The sequence below is a fragment of the Astatotilapia calliptera genome, chromosome 14, assembly GCF_900246225.1.
Source record: "Astatotilapia calliptera chromosome 14, fAstCal1.2, whole genome shotgun sequence".
Classification (NCBI taxonomy): Eukaryota; Metazoa; Chordata; class Actinopteri; order Cichliformes; family Cichlidae; genus Astatotilapia; species Astatotilapia calliptera.
Genome location: NC_039315.1, coordinates 37,237,148 through 37,259,814, shown reverse-complemented (window position 1 = coordinate 37,259,814; position 22,667 = coordinate 37,237,148). Strand labels below are relative to the sequence as shown.

Genomic DNA, 22,667 nt, shown 5'->3' with positions numbered 1-22,667 from the left:
ACCTTCATAATACAGTGTACTCAATCAGAACCACTTGTCAGCTAGTCATATAACTTTGGAAACCCCCGTCCCCTGACATGTTGCTTTCAGAAACCAAAAGTCCAACAATCACCCCCACTTCAAGCGGCGATTGGCCCGCTGTGTGGAGGTGAGAAGGGAGCCAGAGTTTGAACTTCACTCTGCATTTTATTTCTGTTCTTTTTTATTGCATATATGCACAAAAATAATACACAGGAATAATGCTGTGTTTAGGCTGATTTGATCCAAATTTAGGAGCACACATATCCCCAACAATGAATATAGGATTACATTCCTACCTGAGAAAAACGTCTTGAAAAGAGAGCTCTGTCAGGGGTCTCAACAACTATGACATTTGGTTCAAACAGAAATGTGAAAAGTTATTTTTTCCATTTATTGAAAAACATGCTCATTTTTCTTCTTTATTTATTCTCTTCTGGGGTTCCCGTAGTGGATCACTAGTGTCCTCTTTTGTCACATTCACCCTGTCCATGTCCTCTCTGATCCATAAACGTAATCAGTGGTCTTCCTCTTTTTCCTCCTACCTGGCACCTCTGGCTTTAACGTTCCTTTTTCAACTATATCCACTAGTCTTCATCTACACCTGTGGAAACCATCTAAGCCTTCCCTCTATAACCTTGTCTTCAAACCACATAACTCGACCTGTACCTGTTGCCTGAGCTGTGTTATTCATTTCTGTTCCGGTCCATCCTGGTCACTCCCAACAAAAATCTTGACATATTCAACTCTGCCGTGTGGTCTTAATCAATTATAGATTATAGATTTCTTTTATTTCAGGATTCTTTAAATAGATGTTTTCTATAAGCTTTAGGACCATTTGCAGAGGAATGGTTTACCTGAAGAGTTTCAGTCAGGATTAGGAGCTCATCGCTGCGCTAGTGAATGTTACTAATCATCTTTTTATGGCCTCAGACAGTGGACTCCTCTTTGTGCTGATTCATCTAGACTTCAGTACCACTGATCACAACACTTTATTACAGACACTATAATACACAGTCTATGTTAAAGGAAATGTGCACACTAACTTGAATCTTCCTCAAGCACAAAAGTTGAATCCCTAGAAAACTACGCATAAATGTATGTGAATGTATGAAGCTAAATGACGCGTGTGGGATACTTCCAAAAGAAGTGAGTTAAATGCACTGCCATTAACAAAGCTTTTCATCTAATATGGATTACTTAAGTAATAACAACATGCAAGTACAAGCTAGACGATTAGCTCATATTAGGGTATAACATTTGCTACAAAGTGAAACATCAATTGAAAAAAATTAGAGCCTGGTCACAGTGGCACATCATACGGCCACGTACTGGATCATCCAGTGAAAAGTCCACATTCGTGGTAGCTTACTTTGACTTTAACAGGAACACAATATTTCTGCTGTTTGCTGTGTAATCAACCTACCAAAGGTTACAGTTACTGTCACTGTAACAACATTCCAAAAGTGTAACATTGTGTCTAATAGTGATCTAAACAGCTGTGCAATGTGCTGCTATCTGATAGGCCTTTCAGACTTATATATCTTCTACTCAAATTGGCTTTCCTGGATCCTATTTCACTTTTTTTTCTTACTGCAGCCCTAAACAGTTTGCTTCCACCAATCCAGCCCTTTGTGTTGTTTTAATACAGAGCTGTTTTCTGTCTGAGTGCCTACTAAATGCCACAGTTTTTCATTTCGGGCTTTTGAATAAATGACCACTGCCTCTTTTTCATTTCTTATGGGGACCTATTGTGGCATCATAGAACACTATGCTGTATTTCTACCCAGTTATGGAGGTTGGAGGAGGGGGTGGATTGTGTATGAGTAAGTCAGTTTTGTAAATAACACTAAGGGTATTTATTTGTGCTGCATTGCATCTCCAGTAAACAGTGGATAACACTAGTTTATATTTGGATTGGACTACTTCCCAGAAAAAATATTAGAATCAAGGCGAAAGAATGACGGCGAGGAAGGAAGTGAACAAATTCTGTGTGATTGATAAAGGCCTGTGACCCTTTCACACACAGTCTGTAACACACAAATGACTGGGCATGCACACACACTTATAGTCACATACACTTACACACACAGGCGGTGACACACACAAACCCTGTAATTGAATATCGTGCAGAAAGCAAACATTCTCCTGTAAACATATCATCTGTCACCTCTACAGCTTAATCCATATTCTTTATGCCAAATGGAGAAACACACCCGCACACACACAACCCTGCAGCCTGTCAAACAAACAAATGAGGCTGGAGCCCCTGTGAAAGTCATCACCATGACCATCCCAGCTTCATCATCACGTTAGCCTGCTCCATTACACAGCAACACGATCCAGCCTGAAATCAATTAGCTGGCCATGCTAGCACTGTGAAGTGTACACTCCCCAATCTTTGTTTTGGTTTGATGGAAAACAATGTCTAGCGCCCAGAAGGGAATTTTAGTTGTGTGGGCGCCACGTCTCTGACCAGATGAAAGATGCTTTGTACTGGCTCTGCGATGACGCTGAGTGAGGCAAAATGATGACTTTGGTTGTTTGTTTATCTGCAGTGTAGTTTCAAGAACTGATAAAACATTTCTAATAATGTTTCTTTTTTGTTTTAAATCACAAAAATGATGTCAGTACGATAGAGCGTCATTTCAATCAACCTAATATCTGCTCAGATTTTAATGATGTGCTATCATGCAGATCATTAGTTAATTAGTGAATTAGACAAGTAAAATGTCATTTAGACTAAAGACAATGAAGTAAAGTTTCAGCACACAATATGGGCACTATACAACCAACCAGAGTAGCAATCAGGTGTGTTCACTTACATCTTCAACGAGTCCCTGGCGAAGTCTGTGGTCCCCACATGCTTCAAAAGATCCACCATCATCCCTGTGCCCAAGAACAGCAAACCCTCATCCCTGAACGATTACCGGCCAGTTGCACTGACCTCAGTAGTAATGAAGGTGTTTGAGAGGCTGCTGAAGAACATCATCTCCTCCTCCATCCCAGACACCACAGATCCGCTGCAGTTCGCCTACAGATCCAACAGATCCACAGAGGATGCCATCGTCCACGTCCTACACACCACTCTCAGCCATGTGGACAAGAAACAGGGTAACTATGTGCGAATGCTGTTTGTTGATTACAGTTCAGCGTTTAACACAACAGTGCCCTGCAGACTGTTCACAAAGCTGAGGGATCTGGGACTTAACAGCCGTCTGTGTGCATGGGTGTTGGACTTCCTCACTGGCAGAACTCAGGTGGTGAGGGTGGGCAGGTGCTTCTCCAACAGCATCACCATCAACACAGGAGCACCTCAGGGATGTGTCCTCTCACCACTGCTCTACTCCCTCTACACTTCAGACTGTGTGGCCACCCATGGCTCCAACACCATTGTGAAGTTTGCTGACGACACAGTGGTGTTGGGTGCCATCTCCAACAACGATGAGGCGGCCTACATGGATGAAGTGAAGAATCTGGCATCGTGGTGCCAGGACAACCACCTCCAGCTGAACGTCAGCAAGACCAAGGAGCTGGTGGTGGACTTCAGAAGGGGTCAGCACAGACTACAAGCCCATTATCATCAATGGAGCTCCAGTGGAGAGGGTGCAGTCCTTCAAGTATCTTGGTGTCCACATCTCCTCAGACCTGACATGGGCTGCCCACATTCAGGTCCAGACCAAAAAGGCTAGGCAGCGCCTGTACCACCTACGACAACTGAGGAAGTTCAGGGTCTCTCCAAAGATCCTCAGGATTTTCTATACAGGCGCTGTGGAGAGCATCCTCACACAGAACATGACATCGTGGTTTGGGAACAGCTGTGTGAAGGACCAAAAAGCTCTCCAGAGAGTGATCCGTACAGCAGAACGCTGCTGCAGGATTGCTCTCCCCCCGCTTCAGGACACCTACACCAGGAGATGCCGGACTAGAGCAGCGCAGATACTGAAGGACCCGTCCCATCCTGGCAACAAACTGTTCCAACTTCTGCAATCTGGTAGAAGGTTCCGCATCTTCCGGGCAAGGACAGAGAGACTCAAGAGGAGCTTCTATCCCCAAGCCATCCGTGCCCTAAACACACACACCCGCCCTCTCACATCATCTATAATTGACTGAGACAGGACTCTTCCAGACACTAAACCAAGGCACAATGTACATTTCAATTCCTTTAATTTTAAATATGTTTATATTGTCTATCCTGTAAAATAGTCAGATGTCTATTCATATTAATGTACAGAATTCACCTGCTTGCTGCTACTGCTGCACATTCACCCAGTGTATATACTATATGTGTGTGTATATATATATATATATATATATATATATATATATATATATAATGTTTCTCCTCTACACCCCCCCCCCCCCCCCCCCCAATTTTTGCACATGTCGAGGAGCGTGTCAGGCTACATTTCACTGTGTGTTATACTTGTATAACTATGCATGTGACAAATAAAGAGCCTTGAACCTTGAACCTTGAATTAATTAGCTGTTAAAGCAGGGGTGGGCAATTCCAGGCCCCGAGGGCCGGTGTCCTGCAGGTTTTAGATCTCACCTTGGGTCAACACACCTGAATCACATGATTAGTTCGTTACCAGGCCTCTGGAGAACTGCAGGAGCTAATTTAGCCATTTAAATCAGCTGTGTTAGTTCAAGGACACATCTAAAACCTGCAGGGACACCGGCCTTCGAGGCCTGGAGTTGCCCACCCCTGTGTTAAAGTGTCTTTATTGAAATCATAATGGTCTTTTGCCAGATTTGATTGCAGACTTTTTATTTTAATAGACAAATTAAGCATGGCATGCCAATAGTTCCACAGCATAGAGCTCTCATTTTTTCATCAGAATTAAATATTTTACAATAATCACCATTTGTTTTACTTATAACTCAGCATTAGTTAAGTTTGGCATGTTAATCGCCAACTTAATTTTGCTGATTTTTGAGAGAACATAACGGTGCACACTTTTAATCCTTAATTGAATTAAATTCAGGTACTTTACACTATTAGAAAGAAAACCCCAGAAAAACTCCCTTTAAACAGAAAGAAATTTGTGGTACAGGCTCAGGACGTGGGCAGCCAACAAATAATACTTCCTTTAGGCTGATTTATATTCGCTATGTTGCTGCCAAATTAAGCTACTGCTTTCTTCTTTCAAGAATAAGAAAATGAACATTTTAATTAAACTAATGTATTGGAAACAAAACAAAACAAAAAACAAAATGAAGGTTTCAGAGTGAACTGATCAAAACTCTGGACTGAAGTCTGAGATGCTGTGGCATCACCTTAACCCTGTATTTACCAAGGACCTGTTGACCCGTCGATTTTACAAGCATTTTGTAATTTACCCTAACTCCATTACTATTTGTGCTAGAGACAAAATTCAGATGGTTTCAGAAGGAAGAGAAGTTGCGCTTTTTTATTAGTCCTTTATTTATCCAGGTAAAAAATCTCATTGAGATTAAAAATCTCATTTCCAAGACAGACCTGGCTTTAAACCGATTTGGTGTATCATAGGCAAGGCACGGCACTCACAAGGCACTTCTGTCTGAACATGCACAGGTGCGCTTCACATTATCATAATCCTCATTTTGGGCTAGAAAGAAAATTCAAAGGGTTCCTAAAAGATGAGAACTTTGTCTAATATTAACATTTTCTTAATGATAGGAAACATAGAAGTGTGGTAAATATTAAAAAAAAATCAGGACAAATACTTTTTCACTACACTGTGTGTACTGTTTCATGTAGAAGCAGAAGTTTACCCGTACCCTTTCCATGAAGTGAAATGTTGTGTTTTACATTTTCTTATTAAATTTTGCACCTCTTCAAGGACATAAAATGAATAACAACATATGCCAAGGAAAAGCATGATTGATTGTGACACAGTTAGGACGACACTGACATCTTAGAATTGGAACTCGGCAGCATGGCGGTTGAATAATCACAGGAAGGAAACAACACTCGGAAAGACGTGTCACAGCAGCAGCGATACAATTCAGAATTCTTGCTCAAATCTTCCGAGGATGGACGATTGAGGCTGCATCAAGACATTTTACTCAGGCAACCTTAATTTTACTACTCGTTTCACCTCCACGCCATCTTTTCCTGCAACAATCATCAGCGCAGCAGAACCTTTAAAAGACCTAGGCACAAGCCATGCAGCATGACCGACTGCCTGCCCGATTTGGACACAAAGCTCTTTCCAACAGGTTGGCAAAAAAGAAAGCAGTGCTATTTTTACTCTATATGTGCCAAACAAGCATGTCAGTACAGTAAGTCCCCTAATCACAGTCAGCTGTTCTCTATCAGCACAATTATTTTCCTCTTCCTTGGCTCTTTAAATCTGCAGTAGGCGTGAGTCAGAAATATACTCCAAATTTTATCTGCCACATAAATCTATTTCATGTCCCACTTGAGCGTTCGTGTTTCTGTTTGTGCGAGTCGCACATAAACATCTGACTGTTTGCCGCTGCTTCCTGTTTGTGGCCTCATATTTGAACCCTGAAAAGATTTGTTTCGTACTTGTCATTGTCTTGTGCCACATGTTCTCAAAATCAGACTTTGTTTCACCAATGCAAAGGCATATTTTTGGAAGTTTCTAACTATAATTCTGATTGGCTGTCTAAACAGTATCTGTGATCTCTTGAACTGTAACTGTAACTATCCTCATAATCTGGTTTTGGGTTTAAAAGTACCCTACAATAAATATGGCACTGCATGCTGTACAAACATTTCAGTCGTTTGGGTCTCAGGCTGACATTTGACAGAAATCTGCAACAAACGTTATTATTACAACTTTTGATCAGTTGTAGGTCAGACTTGGGCTTCAAGGAAACCTCTGTTTGGTCGCATGTGAACATGGGAGGAGATGATGCCAAGAAGGACACCATAGATTCCTTAAAACCTCATACTGAGCAAAGAAGTGGCGTCTAATTTGGAACACCTCAAATTAACTTAGTGGGTGGTAGTGTGTGCATGTGTGTGTGCATGTGTGTGTGCGAGAGAGAACGAGAGAGAGTGTGTGTGTGCATGTGTGTGTGCGAGAGAGAACGAGATAGTGTGTGTGTGTGTCGGGTATTCAGTGGACTCAATTAACTACACACAGGTTAATGCATCCTCACGTCTGAATACTGTATGTTTTCGTATATACGTGTGTGTGTGTGTGTGTGTGTGTGTAGCAGTGAGTAAAGTGCCTTAAGGCAGACCGTGGTATTGATGGAGATTACTAACACTTAGCTGACACCACTGAGACTGCAAAGGGAGTAAAAGGGAGTAAATGATTTAGAAGCACTGGCCTTAATGTAATGAAAGAAAGACCCTGCCTGTCAAGAACACACGCACGCACTCCCATATTACCTACCTATGGGTGGGTGCTAATCCTGTGAGCTTACATCTCCATTAACACTAACCCTGCACCACAAACCTACTCTGCCAGCTAGCTAGCACTTTGTGTCTCCCCGAGGATATCAGTGACCCTCTCTCAGTCTTTCTCTGGTAGGCGCACAGACACACAGCCCAAAGGGATGTCAGTATGTGTTCACAGCATAGTCATCCCAGAATGTATGGGTGATAGTTTATTAAAAGTGGGTTTTGGCCAAGTTAAAGCCATAGAATGTAAATGATGCTGTATTTGGGTATAAATTAATGTTTTAATTTGCAGCAGCCCTCTTTCAAAAAATCCAATTACAACTCAGCTCAGCAATAAAAACATAATGTTGATCATATAAAGAAAACAGTCTGTATCAAACTTGTTAAATGTTTTCTGATAATGGGCTAGTTTGTCCAGTTACTTTTGACAGCTAAAATAGGTGACTGGATGAATGGCTTTACCAGTTAATCCAAGGCATGGGGCACCTTTGTTAAACCTTTGCATTCAAGCTGTGTTTCAGTCAGTTTGTGTGCATGAAATGTCTTTTCAGTATCAAATCCAGGCTATTTCCAAAATTGTACTATGGAGTCAGTAGAAAATGAGATTTGAGTAAAATTAATCAAATTTTGTTTGATTCGTTCCTTTTTTGTCACCAGTTTGTGCAGCAATTAAGAGAAAGTGAAGATAAAACCTCCCAGTGAAATGTGCTCCAAAATCATACCTGCTGTTGTAAATGACCATCGTTTGAAGTGACACTTCTGACCCAGTCTCACCAGATACTGGCTGTCCTAAGACAAAAACAGGATTTGCTGCATAGCCGTGGTATTGAATAACATTAGATTCTAGACATGTGCCTCATAAATATATAACTGAACGTACATCCCAGCAGAGCTGATTTATGATCTGTTTGTAGGTAACAGACTGTGTGTGTTTTCCCAGTGTCTGAATTCTCAGTACCACCACTGAATCTCACACACACACTCACACTGTTACATATTATACAGCACCATAATAAAGGAATTAGTTCAACCAGCCCCCTTGCAGTAAAGCCTAATTGAATTAGCGCTAACTAGGCATTAGGCCCTTTACTGCACAGGTAACCCAGAAACAGTGGCATGAGCACTCAGGACATTATACATTTGTGTGTGTGTTTGCATGTCTGTGCGTGTACGTGTGACTGGAGTTCAACCATGTGAGACTCACTTAAGCTTCATAACCTTTAAATGAGGACACGTTTTCAGTATTGTTTCTCCTTTAAAGGGCGAGTTCATTTGTAAACTGGGTTCACAGTTAAAGATGTTTTTGGTGCCTGACACAAAGGGTGGAAAAGCCACCAGATTAGATTTACTGCAAAGTGCGATGGCTTGCAAATAAGAATCATTTACAACAAGACAATTAGGTTAAGATATAGATTACTATTCTCATTTCTTTACATAGCACCCGCAGTAGTAAAAACATTGGTAATAGATATGACCGGCTATAGGGCTGCTCTGCTCTGATTGGTTATTGTCATCCAGCCATAGCAATTCTTTTACTCTGAGCCTTTTTTCCATACCTGCACAATTTAATCTGAAAACAACAGACAGTTTATTTATTTTGTTTTATTTTTCTTTCCCTTTTTTACTTTAGTGAAACTAAAAACAGGATTAGTTTTGTTATGTGATTTCCATTTAGATCAGGAGTCTCAAACTTAAATGAGCTGTGGGCCATTGCTGTGGCCATCTCACCGGAGGCCCACTTTAGTTTTCAAGTAGTACAAAACAAACAAAAAAACACCCACAAATATTTACCAAAATGCCGTGTTTTGTTTGTTTGTTTTAGATTTGAACTATTGTATAAGAAGACAAAACTGCGAACGCAGATTTAAACTAACTGAAGCCTTTCATCGAACGACCAAATAAACACACTGGTCCTCTCCTTCTGTCCTCACACGTGGCGGCGCGTCTGTTATCATTTTGTTCATATTTAACCAAATCAAACTGCAGACATTATTGTTTATTTGTGACTCTGTCAGTGAACTAACACAGCCGATCCCTCAGCATGTTTGTGCTCTCTGCTCATATCGTCTCCATATTCAATCATTTTTGGCTTTTTAAAGAACTTATTTTAACATAACTCTGGACAACAAATAAAAAAAGTCACTTCAAGGGACAAACTGCATTATATTTCTTCACGTCAATGTATGGGCAAGTAGGGGTGACGCGGGCTGCAAGTGGCCCCTGGGCCGCAAGTTTGACACCCCTGATTTAGATAGGTAAAAAAAAAAAAATCCACATAAAGGGGTAGATGTGAACCTTCCCCTACCCTAAACTGATAACTGGAGACTTGGTGGACATTAAAAGCTTAAAATGAATTTGTTTTTGTTTTGCTGCATCTAATCTCAGTAAACATCCTCAGTTTGACGGTCTACAGTAATATTTTAAAGCACTCATTCTGGCGTATCTCTTTGAGAGGTGACTGTGACGTGCACGCATGCTGTTGCAGCATGATTAAATCTTTAAGTAAAGTAGCACTGACTGGAGGGATAAGTAGGGCCAGTATGTGAGGGCTAACAGCTGGGTGGAGAGTGGCTTTTAATCCTGCTGGGTTTAACATCATGAGTGAACAACAACAATCTTCCTCCAGCCACTGAATCATCTTTTCATTTCCAAAGATTTACAGGCAGAAATTAAAAAATGGAGGTCAGAGGTCAATAAAAACATGCTGATGCTTGTGCTGCTTATAAAAACACAGTGAAAAGATAAAGTTGTATTAATTAAATTTGCATTTAAAATAAAGACGGTATGCACAGTATTACTTCATTAAAACAACAAAGTTAGAACTCTGCCAGTGTTTGCACAGATCAGGATGAAAGTGCGCGAAAGTATAGACAGTTTTGCTTTTTTAGCACAAATTAGTCAATAAGTATCATTTAGGGGTGAAAGTTAAGAAATTCTTCATTGTCAACGAGAAACATGAGAGCTAGTTAGGTAACGTGAGCTAATGTTGAGCCATTGCTTGTTTTCTTTAGTGTCAGTGACCTTAGTGATCTAGAGCAGTAGTGATAAACACACACTTTATGGAATGATTTAATCATAACTTATTTCCAACGTGAGTTCAGATCACCTAATGTGGACAGCCGAAGCCGAAAACTAAAGGAGAGAATAACTATAATATAAATGGTTTAAGATTTTCTTTCAAAAAAAATGACCAGTTGCATTCCCATGTGTGCATTTAAAAAGTTTTTGAGTACAGTGATGTGGTCAGTGTGATGATGGACAAAATCCACAGTCCGTTTTGTGGAAACAATGCATTCTTAGGCTCACGTGAGGCTTTAACACGTGCATTTAGTGAAGGGAAAGGGGTCATTTTCAGAGTTACAGTCTTTTTAGCAGAAAATACAGTCTACTTTTTAGTTGACAGGGAAACAGGAAATGTTGCACTGAAATAACTGTATATTATGACGGGACAAATTTGTCTTAGCAGTAAAGCCTCATATTATCTATAATTGAATGTTACATTTTTACACAAAGAGAGGATGAGGGAACTTTATCATTCGTAAGAAGCAGACGCAAATAGTTTTCTCCCAAAAAAGAAAAACAGGTCTGCTGATACTGTTGAAGAGATTTATACCTTCTGAGCTTCTCTGCCATCTATCATTGGTCGTTTCAGCCTAAAGCTATTGGCCTTCAAATACCGATATTGGTCAAAGCCTGCCCTGATAAACCTAAAGCTCCTCCTAACCTTCTGCCATGCTCTTATCATCCAGAAAAGCCACACCAGTCAAAACCTTTGATCTGCCTGGCTCACTTGCTATCAGGAAGCAGACGGCTATGTACTCCTGTATTGCTCCCTTCCTGATTTCTTAGTTTTTTGCGTGTTTGTCACACTTCATATAAAAAATAAAATACAACATATTTTGGTAATCTGAAAACATTTAAGTGTGACAAATTTGCAAGAACCCTAAAGTACACTGCATGTTTGTTGTGTGCGTCTGTGTGCATGTGTGGTTGAGTGTGCATGTGCATCCTGAGGCCTGGCAGATCTCAGCTCCGCTGTAGGCCAGTGACAGGTGCTAATGCTGAGGCGAGAGGTTACACGAGCCTCCGTTCTCCCTGCTCTGATAACACTGAGCAAAAGCATACAATCAGACACACACACACGGCGGCTTAGCTTCCTGATAACTTCACTTCAGCAGCGGCTTGTGTGTTTATGCGTGTTGCACCGATGGATCGTTTTGCACAGATTCTCCTGAAGCTCCCCCGAGCCTTACTTTCAAACCTTTGTAAAAGCCTGTGTTTTGCAATAGAGGTGAGATGTTATTATGCTTTGCACATTGCTGGATTTGATGCTGGATAACTGGGTTGTGAGTGTGTCTTTGTAAAGGCTGAATTGAATTTTGTAGTTGTAAAGAGCTTAGTGTTGCAGAGCAAAGTGTGCCTCATTGCTTATAAAGATACAACTCACTAAAATCACCAGCTGACCATGGGATTGCCAAACGGTTACGCTTTCATTAGATCATTTTTTCCTAAGATGTTCACACAAGTCTGGTGGCTTTATGGGGTCAATGATGATAACGTGATATGAATTTTAATCTTTGGATGCACTTCTTTCAATTGAGTGTAACAAAGTGTGGCATTAGCAGGTAAACAAACAATTGATTGAATTTATTTACCCTCTCCAGAAGCTGCTTGTGTTAACATATCGGTCCTCGTTTTCATATTTACCAGTGATCTGTCTATATCCATCTGTTTCTTCTGTACTTGAAGCCTGGACACACGGATTGGATGTTAATCTTTCCAAGAAAACAAAGATCTCTTCTGTCCTGGTCTTCACTTTTTCCTTTGATCCCATCCTGTCTGTGTCTCATTGGGGTTTTCCTGATACCCACAAGACCACTAAGAAACCTCCCTGTATGTGTCCACTTGTCTAAATCAGAGTGTGTAGAAGAAGTGTGAAGCAGCATTCATCTTTTTAGATTTGTTCAGCAAATTTATTAACCCAAAGGATTTCTTTGTGTTAACTTTGAACAGACAAAGGTCAGGGGTATTTCAAGTCATGAAGCCTTTAGTGTCATGAGTTCTCTAAATTTCACGCAGATTTCTCCAAGGAGCTCATTAAAGTTTCACTTAATTTACTGAACTTATTTTATTAATCCTCTGAGGCGAATGTAATTATCTAGTGCTGAACTAGAAGAAGAATTTACAGCATGATTGTACAAAGTTCCCTGTGTTTCTTGTGTGGGGTGTTTTGAATTTTTTTTAACTCAGTAACATTTTAGATGTTTTTTTTGTCAAAAACAAAAAGATGTGCAATAACTCCTTTAAAAAATGAGATACCAATATTTATTTATACTGTAACAGTTGCTGGAATCAGGGATTGTGTAAAATGGCAGGATCTGTGTAAGCACTGATCATATGGTGTGTGTGTGTGTGTTACCAGTTCAACATTTGGACAGACGTTGGGTGGATGAACTGTTTTGCACTAAAGTTTGTAGAAGCTGTGATGAAGCTTGACAAAGCGATTTGTTGGAGTCTCCAAATGGCCTTAACAGATACTAAGCTCAGACCAAAATCTAACCTGCCACTACCAACACATTTCTTATGTATGTGACTGATTCAAAGCTCAAAGTTCACTTTCTACCTGTTAAAATAAATATCAGTCTCGTTCAGTTTTTTTTAGGTAATTTTGGTCCTCTGTAGCTCGAAAGGACAGTTGAAAAACTGCAAAACTGAATAGATCTTCATGTCTTTTAAATCCTGTTTGAGGGGCAGTACAGCTGGAGTTCATGTTGTCATTTATAGCCATCTCTACACATTTCTGTAGTGCTCTTTGTAGGGTAGTCTTAAATTATTTTCCCACCTCATTGTGGCTTTACAAAATCCTTAGTTCAGCTTTTAAAAAAAAAACCAAATACAGGATTTATCCATAGAGAACATTTTCTGTTCTGAGGTGCGAACATGCTTTTTGATTCTGTAAATCTCTGAGATTGCCTCACTTTTGGAGGGAGCCCCAAGTGGCCATTAGAGGAACTGCAGTGACACTTTTACGTGAACTTGATTTTTCAGCCCTTGAAGTTGCTGCGTTTCTGGTCTTTATGCTGAGTATCCAAGTTCATCCTCTAGATGCACTTTTTGTTTAATCCCTGAATGTTTCACTACTCGAATGTTCATTTCACCACTCGCACACGATTTTGAACCAGCAAACAGTCACAATGATAATATGAAGCTAGTTAGACTCAGTGATTTTTTCGCACTCCTGTCTGTAACATATTTCTGGGCATCAAGAACGAGAGAGATGCGGATATGCAGCACTGATGATGATGATAAGCTGACTTTGAAGCCAGGAGGTCATGTGTTTGTTTTGTTCGTTAGCGTGATGAGTCGCCGGAGCACCTTACCAACACCACTGCTAAATCTTCCCTTATCACCTCTGCTTGCAGGCATAATGACCCAGTCAAATGAACACACTAATAGAATAAAACAGTTGTTTGACTGCCTGCATGCCTGCTTGCTTGGCTGCCTGCGTTGTCACACACACACACACACACACACACACACACACACACAGAGCAAGTTGCAGACTCTCTGGCTCCAAACTGCAAGATCTCTCTGATTGCAGAAAATACAACAGACAGAAAGGAGAAAGATTAAGATGCAGCACCGGCCTGTGTGGATTTGGTTTGACAGGCATGAAGATTGTGTTGTACTTACAAGTTTCTGTGTGTGTGACTCAAAAGCAGCTGATCTACAGGGTTAACACAGATTCATTTACGTTGGCTGTAGGACGGATATGTGAGTGATATATCTGAAAATGGCAACATGTTTTAATATTTTCATTTGCAGTAGAGCTGCAGTATTTTCACGATTAGATTTTGTTTTTAAAATGTATATATTAAAGGAGAAAAGATAATATAATACACAGATTTGACACAACGAAGCATTCGTACATAATTATACTGAAAGAACAAAGGTAGATTGTGCTTTAAATTGGCTTGTATGTTTCCCTAATCCCAAATATTGTGCATCTGCTGATGCAAGTCTGATTAAATGTTTCTTTTTATGACATCTTATTACATTACAGAAATAAATACAGCTTTAAAATGTCACGATGGGGCCGGATCCCCATTGTGCTTATCAGCTCAGGACATCTCCAAATTACATTACACAACTGGCACAGCTGTTATTGTTCTATCTTCTAATCTATTTGGTAATCAAGCGAATCATAACTCCGCGTTTGTCTGCGCGTTTGTTTGCAGGGCCATTTGATGGACGTGGCGTAACCCTGCTGGAGGTATGCGGGAGCTGGCCAGAGAGCTTTGGCGTGCCACGGCACAATGTTGGCTCAGCAGATGCGAGCGACGAAGGCCTGCGAGAGAGACTGGCTGACGCCATGTCCGAGTCCCCCTCTAGGGATATCGTAGGCTCTGCCACAGGTAAGCAAAGGATGAACAACACACGAAAACACAGCTGCACACACAGGATCGTGTATCAGCATTAATTCGTTTTCTGTTTTCTGTTTAATTGTCACCTTAGGTTAAATGTTGTCACAAGAACAATGTGTTACTGCGGTCCATTTAACATAAACGGGAATTATTTATATTGTTTGAAAATAAAAAGGTAAAAATCAGAATAAAAGCAGGATTATGACATTTAGTGTGCCTACCAGTCAGAACAGCTGAGGAAGTGATGCTTGAATAGCTGGAAGCAGTTATCCTCATCATGTCTGACTAACACTAAGAAAAGTTCACAGTGTTTTAAGTGTGTCCTAAAACACTAAGATCCCATCTCAAATAGTCATTTTCCTGTTTCTGTAGGTTTTTTAGTGTTATTTTGTATCTTGTTAGCAGAATGTAAAATAGACTTTCTTAGAATTTTTCTAAAAATCAGCAGTCTGAGTTTAAAACAGTCAAAATCCAGTAAACACACTGTGATGAGCAGGCAGAAATTGACATATTTCTTATCACTGAAACACATCGTTGTGAGTTACTGAGATTCTTTATGATTCTGAGCATTGCAATTTTACGTGATTTTGTAGAAATCCATATTTGCATGCACCAAAAATGATCATCTGGGTGTTTTCCTTTCTTTTGTTTTGCTCATAGGTATTTACCTCATTAGAGATGTTTTCAGTGCAGCTAAGTGTTTGTTATGTAGCCTGACTTCCAGCATACAGTGCTTCTCAGGTCAAGGTCCAGAAATTGATTACCTCAAAGCTTGTAGGATGTTCTGCTCGTCTGAATGTGTGTACGAGGGCATATCAGCACACGACCAGCCTTAGTTTGTGGCTTCCTGTGTGTGTGTGTGTGTGTGTGTGTGTGTGTGTGTGTGTGTGTGTGTGTGCGCGCAGCAGACATGCTGTTGGCCCTGACAGTCCAAATGGTTAACTCATTTAGGAAGCGACAGCATGCTCAACCCCCCCCCCCCCCCCCCAACCCCACACACACACACCCAACCCCCCCCCCCCTTTAAGTGAACAAGAGCTCCTTTGACTTAAATGTGTGTGGGGGGGAGGGGGTGCAGAGGGTTTTGGGGTAAGGGAGTGCGATGGTCACAAGGCCCTAATGGATTTAGCATCGACTATCAACCCCCAGCCCACCCCACCCCTCCCAAACATCCCTGGCCATATCCAACCAAGTCCACCCCCGTCCTCCCACTCCGTTCAGACTTAACCTCATTTGTAGCATCTCTCTCTCTCTCTCTCTCTTCTCATCACTCTTTTTTACTGACCCCACCTCCACTACCACCACTCTCCCCCATCTCCCTCTCTGAGTCTCTTCATTAGATTAGATGCCGGAGACTCGTGGACACTACTAGTCAGTCGCTTCGTGTTCCCCCTGGTATTCTCTCCCGACCACCTCTGTTCCCCTCCACTCCCCCTAATGCAACACAAAATTCATTACTGATCACATTACATCAAAATACGCCCGCGACGTATACACACACTCTCCCTTTCCTGCACCTTCGGCCACGATGAAGACATCATCCACAGGGAATGCGATGGACTTGCTGGTTCCTCCATCCATCCATTCATAGAGACGGAGAGGCTTCAGACTCTGTAGGCTAATCTAATAGCGCAGCACTTCTACATTGTAACATATGGGAAATGTTCTTGTTTGTACTATACGGAGGAGAGAGCCCGGGATGGCCACAAGTTGTGGTTTCCCAGGGAAGAAAAAGGAACCTGGCTCTGACGATGCCATCCATCTTGGTTAGTGTGCAGTGTGTTTGATAACCTGTTTATTGAACAAGTGGTCGGTATTGACACAAGCTATACATGAAAAGCTTAAAGGAACAGTTCACCATTTTTTTAATGAGCACTTTTTATTGAAACTCTTGTACTGAAAAAGATATATTTGTTCCTTTGAAATCTGCCCTGTCACTGACTCTGAAAGCTCATTATGACCTTTTCTATGCCACGCCCACACTGTCGTTACAGGCATTTATATACCAATGTGAAAAGCAACCAGAATTGTAACTAAAATGTAATTTTAGAATGTAAATTCTTTTAATTGTTTCCATTGTTTAAAGTAACTCATGAATATTGTCTAATGTTCTTTTGTTGGGAAAGTTCACAATAATCAGACAAGAAGGTGAATTTAGTTTTATTTTGCCTGTACAGACTGTAGAAGTCAGATTCCATATCAGCTGCATGAATATTATTCCCGAGTATAATTTAAAACAAAACAAACAGCAGGTATACTCACCTATATGTGTGCCTGACACCAGAACTTCTCAATGATCATATATTAATTCGAGACGAGCTCACTATAGTGAGACCGCCTTTCTTCATTCTTTGTGATATTGTTTCAAGAAATGTTAAAAAGCGCTCTTAGCCCTGATTTAGAAGATCTGAGTCCTGTCCCTGTCCATGTCTATTGTGTGTCTATAGTGTGTGTGGGGGGGTGCACGTGCATGTGTGTCAGTCTGAGGGTTAGATGAGCAGCAGCAGATGGTATCTTGCACAGAGAATCCATTTACTTGGGACCTGTGGCCCCAGTGCTTAGACACCGAGTGGCTAACATAGACCTTGAACATGAGTGCAAACACACTCTCACCTCACCTGCACGTGTGGCACATGTTTCTGCACAATTGCTGAGTGAAATTTTTACAAACTTTTCTATCCTGTATGCACAACCAGTCAACACATTATGTGTTATTATTTATGCTTCCCACTGATATTTATTACAGTTTTGTTCCCGTCTTTGAAAACTGTTTGCTCCCTGATAATCTACTGAAGCATATTTGGATTGGTGTACGGCCACAAACGATGGTGTTTCCTTTCTGCATGTCTCCTCTCACACACACACACACACACACACACACACACACACACAGAGGGTCTCAGGGCTGGAATGCTTGCTGATGTAACAAATCACCATCTCTCTGACATTCTTCTCGAGAACACACACACACAAACACACACATACACTTTCGCAGATTCACAGGGAAAACAAAGCCTCCAGTCAGTGTAATAGGGCTCTCACGCTAATGCCGAGACCCAGCGTCGCCAGCTCAGAGGGCAGGTGACACTCACACAGAGAGATGGACGGATGGACAGAGGGAGAGAGAGAAGAGAAGATGAAGAAGAGGAGGGGAGAGAGTCACTGACGACTAAAACACACTGGGACTGAAATTAGATTTGGCTCCAATGATATAATGTTGCTAATTAGATTTGTCTTATTGGTGCCTGCCCAACATAAATTCCATTGAAGCCATATGGACAGTGGACTACTGCTAAACACAACCTGGTGTATCTCAGCTGAGAGCAGGAACAATGGCACATGTTGTGTTCATTTGCTCACATCATGTTATTATGCGGTACACAATATTTTTAAGTGGTGGAGTATTTTCATCTCGTCTCCATCGTTGGTGTCCAGTGCTCGTAGCTGTTGTGTCACTTGCTGTGCATCAGAGTTTTCCAAGGAAAGAGATCCCAGTTCCATGTTTACAGCAGGAGATCAAAACAGTCCCATAATGAGTTGAATCAGTGAGGTGTCATGGTAAACAGCCTTTGACTAGAGCTAAATAAAGGTTAGCATTTCAAATTTGGAGCTGTGACTTGCTTCTGGGCCATTGTTTTATTACTTCGTTTAATATGGGGCCGTAAAACGTACATAAAACAACATGAACTGCTGTGATTACATTTTTGCTTTCATCGTGTCTGTGGTGGATGGGTATTTCAGGCTCAGTACTAGCAGTTTTGATAAGAACAAAATAGTTCAAATACAGAATGCTGTATGTAGAAATAAAAGCCACGTGTACATATAGTGCTCTGTCTCTGCTCTGTTTGGGCAAATCGACAGAATGTTGCCAATACATGCAACATATTTTGAATCAATGCAGGTTAATAGTTTTATTATATTGATTCCCAATCCAGGGGCAGCAATGATTACTTGACCAAACACTTGCAATAACTGCTAACAGGCTTTAAAGAAAGTATATTATTCTGAAGAATGCTCTGATTCTGAAACTCAGCCTGAACTGATGCTCTTTACAATTCAATTGAATTGAAACATTGTACTTCAACAAACCACATCAATTTTCAAACTTTATCACCATCTACATACTTACAAGGCTTCATGACAGCCTGTTTACAGTCACTTCATAAAAGTACATTCAGTTTTAGCATCATTTTCTGTCAATTAAAATTCATATAATGCTTGATGTCCAGCTTTGTTTATCTGATACCTGATCTGATGTCAAGCCGTTCTCTGAGTGATGAGCACAAGATAGAGCACTAAGTCTTTATGACTCACATAATCATCATAGCACAGAGTGGTGTAACCAATAGCCAAATATCATTGAACATTATTTGTTTTTCATGTTACTTTGCTACAGACTGTGTGTTGAGTTCACCCTGTTTGATTGATGAGGGAAGGGTCCAGGGGACCACCCACACCCTGCAGGTCAAATGTAACCCTGTTTGTTGGAGCCCAGCTCAAAGAAACTGGGAGTAACAATAATAACAACAATAATAATAATAATGATAATAATAATGATAATAATAGCAAAAGTGTCTGAACAGCCCAGAACCCAGCTGGCTCTTTCAAAGCCCGACTCAACACAAATATTTAGGGGAGCCTTATCAACACAAAAAGGCTGAGTGCACTTCCTTATGTGTGTGTGTGTGTGTTTCTGTGTAAATGGTTGGGTGTTAGTGTATGCATGAATTTTAACTACCCTTTCCACATGTTCATTTTTAAGCGGTATGTGCGAATGTACTCTTGTGTGTGCGTATGTGTATACTAAATGTATATACAATAGGTTAGTGTGTGCCTTTACTTTTTTTATAGTTATATACTCTTCACATACATGCATTAGCAGGAAAACAGTCTATAATTTTCTCTGTAGTGTATGCACATGTTTGCAATTACTTGAATTTGCATGTACACATGTGTGCATTCTATATGTTTTTGCACGTGTGTGTGTGTGTCCCATGTGACTCTGTCCAGGTGACTGGCCTGCTGTACCTCTAAAAATGTTATTATTTATGAACTTGCAGGCAGTGATCCAAACAGTCACCCTGACTTAATAATTGGCAATTTGCTGGTTGGAGCGTCGACTGTAGGCCTCTGGCTGGGTGACACACTGTATGTAGGCTTTGGGAGAGTTCCACTGAACCTCTGATGTTATCACTTCAGAGAAAACATTGGCTCATACGCTGCTTTGTATGTGTTTGAAAAAATCTCTAATAGATAAAGAAAGTTTGAAGTAGGAAATGTCTGTTGATGTATTTACTCGGTGAAGATTGAGGGTTTCCTCTCTAACAAAGGAACTGTGTGTATGTTTGCTGGAACATATGGGAGCATGTTTGTTTTAGCACTTGTAACTATCTTAAAGAGATGGCACCTTGCTGCTTATCTCTCTCACCCCATTTACTAATCAATATTACACTAGACAGCATTGCACTTTAATAGCATGCTCTTTTTCCATTTGGACCATTTGATGAATGTGCACTGTATATTACAATAACCTATCAAATATAATGCTTTCTTGTTCTAATGCCACTGGCAACTGCCAAGAGCCTGTAATCTCCTGTATGCATCTAACTGGTGTTGGGCGCTTGACTGGAAAAATGTAATACATTACTCATTACTCTTACTCATTTCTAAAGCAGCATAATTGCTTTGGTTATTAGTCCCTGTGGGCAATAATTGGTTGATGGGCCCATTATTTTTCTGTTACATTTTCAGATTTGGATCTTGTCTTCAAAACACTGAGAAAAATGTCTCCTGGTTAAAGTGTACCTCTGTGTAACGATGAGAAAACTGCTGCTGTCATCTCTGCAGTTTAAATGATGAGCTGTTCCCCAACAGAAGGTCTGTGCAGGGAAAGAGTCATACAGCTTCCCAGAAGCTACTGACATGAAAGTAGCTTTTTAAAAAATTCTGCGCTCAAACAACGGCACTTTTGACAGCCTGGACTCGAGATGGCAGCTGCAAATCGTTATGCAAGAGTGTTGCTACTCTTCAGATATCTTTTATATGGGTCTCGCCTCTATTGCAGTTGCAGATACTTTTGCACAATCCAAAGTTGGAGCTTCTCATTCAGATGTAGTGTTTTGAATAAAACCAGACTTCTTTCAGAGGGGATTATTGCCTGTTTAGCTTTATATTCACCACGTTATCTCGTTAGCATGCTAGTTTCTCTCATTATTGTCATTGTCATGCCCCAGCAGACTGGAGCTTCCTTTAAATGGGAAATGACTTCGTAGTGATACAGTGAACTGACAGCTGCATAATTATTGGTTTTAAACTAGAATTGCTGTGTGCAATATACCAACATTCAAGTCTATACACAGGGACAATCAAGGCTTTGCCAACCAGGTTCACACATAACCTCACACTCACCATGACACCCACCTTCTTAGGGAAAAAAATAAACCCCCAGTGCACTGTTATTTATACAGTATTTTGCTAGTTGTACTGACCACTCAAAGCACTTACGAGTACATTTATACACTGCTTTATTGTATTATCTGCTTCATATTTGATGCAAACTCCACACAGAAAGGCCCCGGGCAGGCTTTGAACCAAGAGCCGGCTTCCTATGAGGCAACAGCACTAACCGTTGTGCCGTGGCTCTGTGGCGGAGCAGTGGTTAGCGGTGGAGTGGTTCAAAAAAAATATAATGCTTTTACTATTAATTAGGACCTGTTCTGAGGTCAGTGTGACCTCCAAGGGCTTTATATCACATATGATAGCCACTTAGCAGCTAAAATCTAAGTCTGCTGTGATCTTATTTTGGGAATGCATGCCTTTATGTAGACGTGATAGTGTCTTTGAAAGTAAACCTACAAGCACAGGAAAAAAAAGACTGAACTGAATGAAGATGGGCATACAAAAAAAAAAAAAGAAGAAGTGAAATGAACGATGGAAATGTTTGACACCACAGGCATGGTTCCTTTTTTTTCTTTTGTTTTACTTTATCTTATTTTTCTAATTATTATTCTATATGTATTTATATTTTTATACATATATATATTTGTTTGTTCCTTTTTCTTTCTAATTTCACTGTCTTGAGTTTGTGACTCTCTTTATATTCTGTTATTCTGAAGAAACTGTATGCGTAATGGACAGGTGAGTTGTTCAAATAAATAAAATAAAAAGTAAAAAAAAAAAGCAAAAAACCTACAAGCACAGCAAAACAAAAACGTTTGCTTATAAGTAAAACCAGTGTTGACAGCACTATATTTAGAGGTTGTGTGAAAAATAATGCAAACACTCCAGCAAATTCAAAATAATTCTGGGACTATAATTCCAACATAGAATAATATTGTCACAGTTAAAAGGAACACGTTTTCAGATTATCAGACACATTCAGGGAAAACTTAGAAGACACTACTGGAAGTGAAAATGGCAGGTTGAGATGACAAAGGAGCGCTTAAGTTGTAAATTTTAGTGTGACGTCACCAAAGTTCATACGCACCGAGCAGGTTTGTTCCGACTGTGAATGACATGACTTGGAGACAAAGTATCTGATCTGTGTCTGCTCTTCAAGCTTGAAGTCATGCAAACAAGCTGCACAGGAAAAAAAAATAGGTTAATCTTTTGAAATAATTTTTTTGTGTAAAAATGAATAGCCTCTTTTTGCAATTATATATAAATCATTCAATAGAAAACCTCATTAATTGGGCTATTACGGAAACATGGAAACTAAACTGCACGCCTGTTCAGACAGCTGTGTGATTTAATGGTCGCACAATACATCCTGTATTTGAATTGGCTGCGTACTCCTTTCACACAAAGCCATGTTATTATCCTGCCGACTGACTGGTTTCTTTGCTATTCAGCCTTGTTTTAGT

General features: G+C 40.4%; 1 protein-coding gene across 3 annotated transcripts in view; it reads left to right on the top strand.

Moving 5' to 3' along the window:
• Positions 1–22,667, top strand: part of bcas3 (BCAS3 microtubule associated cell migration factor) — a 315,169-nt gene that overhangs the window by 270,655 nt on the left and 21,847 nt on the right. For 2 of the 3 annotated variants that reach the window (XM_026193347.1, XM_026193356.1), the window contains one exon: positions 14,620–14,796. In XM_026193347.1, the coding sequence (XP_026049132.1) occupies positions 14,620–14,796 (177 nt within the window). Of the gene's footprint in view, positions 1–14,619; positions 14,797–16,145; positions 16,844–22,667 lie in introns of those variants that run through there. The other variant, XM_026193348.1, reaches the window with a different exon arrangement.